This window comes from Cebus imitator, unplaced genomic scaffold, assembly GCF_001604975.1.
Source record: "Cebus imitator isolate Cc_AM_T3 unplaced genomic scaffold, Cebus_imitator-1.0 Scaffold15, whole genome shotgun sequence".
NCBI classification, from domain to species: domain Eukaryota; kingdom Metazoa; phylum Chordata; class Mammalia; order Primates; family Cebidae; genus Cebus; species Cebus imitator.
Window position 1 is genome coordinate 1,570,566 of NW_016107330.1, and position 6,606 is coordinate 1,577,171.

Here is a 6,606-nt window from a genome sequence, read left to right on the forward strand (position 1 = left end):
CTGTAATCCCAGCACTTTGGGAGGTCGAGGTGGGTGGATCATGAGATCAGGAAATCAAGGCCATCCTGGCTAAAACGATGAAACCCCGTCTCTATTAAAAATACGAAAATTAGCTGGGCACAGTGGGTCATGCCTATAATACCAGCACTTTGGGAGACTGAGGTTGGTGGATCACAAGGTCAGGAGTTCAAACCAGTCTGACCAATATGGTGAAACCCGATTTCTACTAAAACAAAAATTAGCCAGGCATGGCACACCTACAGTCTCAGCTACCCCGGAGGCTGATGCAGAAGAGTTGCATGAACCAGGGAGGTGGAGGTTGCAGTGCAGCCTGGACAACAGACCAAGACTCCATCTCAAAAAAAAAAAAAATTTATGTGAATTAGAATGAATTTGATTTAGAAAACTTCATAACCATTTCTCTCCCCACTTTAGCCCAAAGATGACTTAGCAGTGTAACTTTACAGATGTTATCAGACTGGAATTTAAATTTCCCATGTTTTAGAAAGTCAAATTATTGGCCAGGCACAGTGGCTCACACCTGTGGTCTCAGCACTTTGGAAGGCCGAGGCACGTGGATCACCTGAGGTCAGGAGTTCAAGACCAGTTTTAAAATCTCATCTCTACCAAAGATAGAAAAATTAGCCAGGCGTGGTGGTGCGCATCTGTAATCCCAGCTTCTCAGGAGTCTGAGGCAGGAGAATTGCTTGAACCCAGAAGGTGGAAGTGGTGACTCACGCCTATAATCCTAGCACTTTGGGAGGCTGAGACAGGCAGATCACGAGGTCAGGAGTTGGAGATCAGCCTGGCCAACATGGTGAAACCCCATCTCTACTAAAAATAGAAAAAATTAGCTGGGCGTGGTGGCAAGCACCTGTAATCTCAGCTACTCAGGAGGCTGAGGCAGGAGAATCGCTTGTACCCGGGAGGCAGAGGTTGCAGTGAGCTGAGACCCCACTATTGCACGGCAGCCTGAATGACAGAGCTAGGCTCTGTCTAAAAAAAAAAAAAAGGTACAATTACTAAGTCAAATTTGTTCTGTATTGTTTTTAATGTGTTTTTAAATTGCTGTTGTTCCTCTAGCTAGGCGGACTTAAGCAGCACTTAGCATTTCTATGTTTATAAACTAAAACATGAACAAAAGTTAAGGTTTTCTAGTAGAGTTTGATTAATGTGAGTTTGAATCATTTTAGAGAATATACATGGAAAACAAGCCAGGGCCCTCAGGTAAAACTTAGATAAGTAAAGAAGACTTTGACTATGAATCCAAGTAGCAGCTAATTATTTATACTATCCAGATAGTTCCTTGAGAAATTCTTTAAATTAATATAAATTTATATATTTAATATGTAAAACCAACATAATACTAAAAATAATTAACAGGAAATAATAGAGGCTAAAGCTCTCTGTCATCTGTCAGCCACTGAACCAGTAAGTGTGTGTGTGTGTGTGCGTGTGTGTGTGTGTGTGTGTTCCCTTCCTTCTTTTCTCAAATTTTTATTTTTAGGTATAGGATCTCACTGTTGCCCAGGTTGGGGTGCTATGGAGTGATCATATAACTGCAGCCTCTGCCTCCTAGGCTCAGGTGATCTACCTGTCTCAGCCTCCCAAGTAGCTGGAACTATAGCCACATGCAACTACACCTGGCTAAATTTTTTTTTTCTGTTTTTGTTTCTTTTTTTTTGAGACAGAGTTTCACTCTTGTTACCCAGGCTGGAGTGCAATGGCGCGATCTCGGCTCACCGCAACCTCCGCCTCCTGGGTTCAGGCAATTCTTCTGCCTCAGCCTCCTGAGTAGCTGGGATTACAGGCACGCGCCACCATGCCCAGCTAATTTTCTGTAGTTTTAGTAGAGACGGGGTTTCACCATGTTGACCAGGATGGTCTCGATCTCTTGACCTCGTGATCCACCCGCCTCGGCCTCCCAAAGTGCTGGGATTATAGGCGTGAGCCACCGCGCCCGGCTTAAATTTTTTTTTTCTTTTGAGACGGAGTCCCGCACTGTCGCCTGGGCTGGAGTGCAGTGGCACAATCTTGGCTCACTGCAACCTCTGCCTCCAGGTTCAAGTGATTCTCCAGCCTCAGCCTCCCAAGTAGCTGGGATTACAGGTGCCTGCCACCACACCCGGCTGATTTTTTGTATTTTTAGTAGAGACGGGGTTTCACTATTTTGGCCAGGCTGGTCTTGAACTGGACCTCGTGATCCACCCATTTCAGCCTCTCATAGTGCTAGGATTATAGGTGTGAGCCATCGTGTCCAGCCCACCTGGCTAATTTTTTAATTTTTGGTAGAGACAGGGCCTCATTATATTGCCCAAGCTGGTCTTGAACTCCTGGGCTCAAATAGTTCTTCCAACTTGGCCTCCCAGAGGGCTGAGATTACAGCATGAGCCACTATGCCTGGCCTTCCCCACTTCTTTCATCTAGGTATTTGCAATCATAGTGTATAGACTTTTTTTTTTTTTTTGAGATGGAATCTCGCTCTGTCACCCAGGCTGGAGTGCAGTGACGCCATCTCAGCTCACTGCAACCTCTACCTTCCAGGTTCAAGCGATTCTCCTGCCTCAGCCTCCTGAATAGCTGAAATTACAGGCACCTGCCACAACACACCTGGCTAATTTTTTATTTTTAGTAGAGATGGGGTTTCACCATGTTGGCCAGGCTGGTCTCCAACTCCTGACCTCAGGTGATCTGCCAGCCTCAGCCTTTCGAAGTGCTGGGATTACAGGCATGAGCCATTGTGTGTAGCCCCATAATGTGTAGACTATTACAGACTATTTAATATCTTTACATTTTCACCTAACATCATAACTTTATCTTTTTTTTTTTTGCCCACCTACAACTGTCTTGATTGAGTTACATATCTATCATTTTCTGTAATTGCATTCCATTCTTCATAATTATCAAAGAATGTCAAACTCAGTTTTTTAAATAAGTTCAGAGAGTTCCTTTGGTATTTAAACAAAATTTTATATATCTTGAGAACAAACTGCCTTAGTTTGCCACGTGTAAGAATTATTAATTTGTTTTGACCTAAACTTGGAATTGAATATTTTTCTGAAACAAAAACTTGTTTCCTCTTGTCTTAGGCATGCAGAGAAGGAGAAGAAAAGTCTTAGATACATCAGTGGCATATGTGCGGGGAGAAGAGAACTTAGCAGGCTGGCGGCCCCGTGGAGACAGCCTTATCCTTGAGCACCAGTGGGAGCTGGAGAAGCTGGAGCTCCTACATGAGGTATGCAGGGGCAGGGTTGCTCAAATGCAAGAACTCTGGGACAAGATTGCCAAAGTATCAGTCTTCGTCCCTGCTGCTCCGTGTGATCATGGCTTTTCACTTTTCTCTCCTTAGATCTTAATGAGCTTTGTGTTTGCTAAAACAGTAGTACTGATCTTCGCAGGTGGAAAAAACCCGCCACTTCTTGCTGCTACGTGAGAGACTTGGTGACAGCATCCCTAAATCCCTGAGCGACTCCTTATCCCCCAGCCTCAGCAGTGGAACCCTCAGCACCTCCACCAGCATCTCCTCTCAGATCTCAACCACCACCTTTGAAAGTGCCATCACACCCAGTGAGAGCAGTGGCTATGATTCAGCAGACATCGAAAGCCTGGTGGACCGAGAGAAAGAGCTGGCTACCAAGGTATGAATCCCTTCGTCTTTGCTGAGCATCTTCCCACCATGAGGCTTCACCAGCTAGCCCCTGAGTTTATTCATTTTCCACACCTTTGTTTGAGGGCCTCTGTTTGAAGGCCTGAGATAATACTGTGAATGTAGAAATAAAAAGTAAGACACAGAGTTCCTTACTCTTGACAAGCTTACAGGGGTCAGGCACAGTGCCTCATGCCTGTTATCCCAGCACTTTGGGAAGCTGAAGCAAAACAATTGCTTGAGCCCAGGAGTTCCAGACCAGCCTGGGCTAACATAGTGAGACCTTTTCTCTACAACAGTAAAAATTAGGCCTGGCATGGTGGCTCATGCCTGTAATCCCAGCACTTTGTCGGGCTGAGGCAGGCAGATTACCTGAGCTCTAGAATTTGAGACCAGCTTGACCAACATGGTGAATCCTCATCTGAGCTAAAAGTACAAAAATTAGCTGGGCGTGGTGGCGGGCACCTGTATTCTATTCCCATATACTCGGGAGACTGAGGCAGGAGAATTGCATGAACTCAGGAGGTGGAGGTTGCAGTGAGCTGAGATAGCTCTACTGCACTCCAGCCTGAGCGATAGAGTGAGACTCCATCTCAAAAAATAAAATAAAAATTTTAAAAATTAAAAAATATAAAGGCTTACAGAATAGCAGGTCGCAAGCATATAGTAGAGATGTGTGTTTCAAATGCTATGCAAGTCAGAGGAGAAGCCTCTGTAGTTGGGAGGGGCTGATGAGCTGACTTTGGATGGATGTACAGGAGGGAGGCAGCGGTGTCCTGCATGATCAGTCTTCGGGAGTTCATGTGGGAATGGAAAAGGAGGTGTGGAGTGAAGAATCCCGTGTACTGCACTGCAGAGTTTAGCATGGATGTTGGGAGCAATGGAGAAATACTTTAAACAGGTGTTTGTGTTTTAGAAAGATTTATCTGGCAGAAATAGAGAATAGATTGATGTTGAAGAAATATGCTGAGAAAGGGAGGGAAGGAAGAATTTTTTTTTTTTTTTTTTGAGACAGTCTTGCTTTGTCACCCAGGCTGGAGTGCAGTGGCCTGATCTTGGGTTACCACAACCACCGCTTCCTGGGTTCAAGTGATTCTCTTGCCTCAGCCGCCTGAGTAACTGGGATTACAGGTGAATGCCACCATGCCCAGCTAATTTTTGTATTTTTAGTAGAGATGGGGTTTCACCATGTTAGTCAGGCTGGTCTCGAACTCCTGACCGTGTGATCTGCCCGCCTCAGTCTCCCAAAGTGCTGGGATTACAGGAGTGAGCCTCCGTGCCCAGCCAAAGAATTCTTTATTACAGTAATCTGATGAGAAAAGATAAAAGCTTTTTTTTTTTTTTTGAGATGGAGTGTTGCTCCCATCACTCAGGCTGGAGTACAGTGGTACAATGCAACCTCCACCTCCTGGGTTCAAGCGATTCTCCTTCCTCAGCCTCCTGAGTATTTGGAATTACAAGCATGTGCCACCATGCCCAGCTAATTTTTGTATTTTTAGTAGAGACAGGGTTTCGCCATGTTGGCCAGCCTGGTCTTGAACTCCTGACCCCAGGTAATCCAACCAACTCAGCCTCCCAAAATGCTGGGATTACAGATGAGAGCCACCATGCCTGGCCAGATAAAAGCTTTTTAAAGAAGGCAAAGGTGGCTGGGTGCTATGGCTCACACCTGTAATCCCAGCACTTTGGGAGGCCGACACTGGCAGATCACAAAGTCAAGAGATCGAGACCTTCCTGGCCAACATGGTGAAACTCCGTCTCTGCTAAAAATGCAAAAATTAGCTGGGTGTGGTAGTACGTACCTGTAGTCCCAGCTACTTGGGAGGCTGAGGCAGGAGAATCCCTTGAACCCTGGCAGTGGAGGTTGCAGTGAGCCAAGATCACACCACTATAGTCCAGCCTGGTGACAGAATGAGACTCTATCTCAAAAAAAAAAAAAAAAAAAAAAAAAAAAAAAAAAAAAAAAAAAAAAGGCAGAGGTATATGGGATGAGGAGGAAGGGGAATCTGGCTGGATACTGCCTTCTTCTCCAGGGCTTCATTTAGTCATTGAGTTTTTGTTTTTGTTTTGTTTTACATTTACTGGTTTATTAGAAAGGATGGTACAAAGGAGATCAATGGACAGAAGATGGATAAATACATAGGGAGAGGAGATGTGGAGCTTCCATGCCCTCTCTGGGAACCCAGCCCTTCAGGAGCCTCCACCTGTTCAGCTATCCAGAGGCTCCTGGCTGTTGACATTTTATGTTCAGTTTGCACTTCTCTTTCTCTTCTTTAGTGCCTGCAACTTCTCACCCACACTTTCAACAGAGAATTCAGCCAGGTGCACAGTAGCATCAGTGACTGTAAGGTAAGCACATTAAAGCTGTAATTTTTAGCCAGTGTGTTGATAACTAATTTCTCCACAGCAACCCAGATTACCTATTCCTGGTTTATGCTGGTTTTCAGCAGCTGGACACATGGGCATAGCATTGTATTTCAAAATGTATGACATACTGCACTGGTATTCATTCTGATTTTTCAGTCAGAACACTGACTTCTAAAGATAAAAGTATTCCTTTGTGTCTCTTAGAGTGATTAGAAGGTGGGAAACATTTTGACTTTTTCATGAATCCTTTGGAGGAGAATATTCCGTAGGGAAGTAGTATGTTATTCTATGCCAGGGTACAAAGAAACCGTGAGGTTCTTGGTGGCATAAGTTTTTATTGACTTTGACAAAGGGTGAGGTTAAACACTCCAGAATATTTCTGTGTCGTTCACTCAATTCTAGTCAGCTTGACCTTGAATGCTCCAAGCTCATTCCTGCCTTCGGGTCTTTGCACACCTACTATTCCTTTGCCTGGAATTGCCTTTCTCCAGGTATTCCCATGGTTGGCTCCCTTACTTCTTTCTTTCTTTCTTTCTTTCCTTTTCTTTTCTTTTCTTTTCTTTTCCTTTCTTTTCTTTTCTTTTCTTTTCTTT

At 44.5% G+C, this 6,606-nt stretch overlaps 1 protein-coding gene across 1 annotated transcript in view; it reads left to right on the plus strand.

Moving 5' to 3' along the window:
- KIF1B (kinesin family member 1B) overlaps nt 1-6,606 on the plus strand; it is a 183,363-nt gene that overhangs the window by 170,814 nt on the left and 5,943 nt on the right. Inside the window, exons 40-42 of the mRNA XM_037730774.1 lie at nt 3,090-3,235; nt 3,399-3,638; nt 5,924-5,995. Of these exons, the coding sequence (XP_037586702.1) occupies nt 3,090-3,235; nt 3,399-3,638; nt 5,924-5,995 (458 nt within the window). The remainder of the gene's footprint in view (nt 1-3,089; nt 3,236-3,398; nt 3,639-5,923; nt 5,996-6,606) is intronic.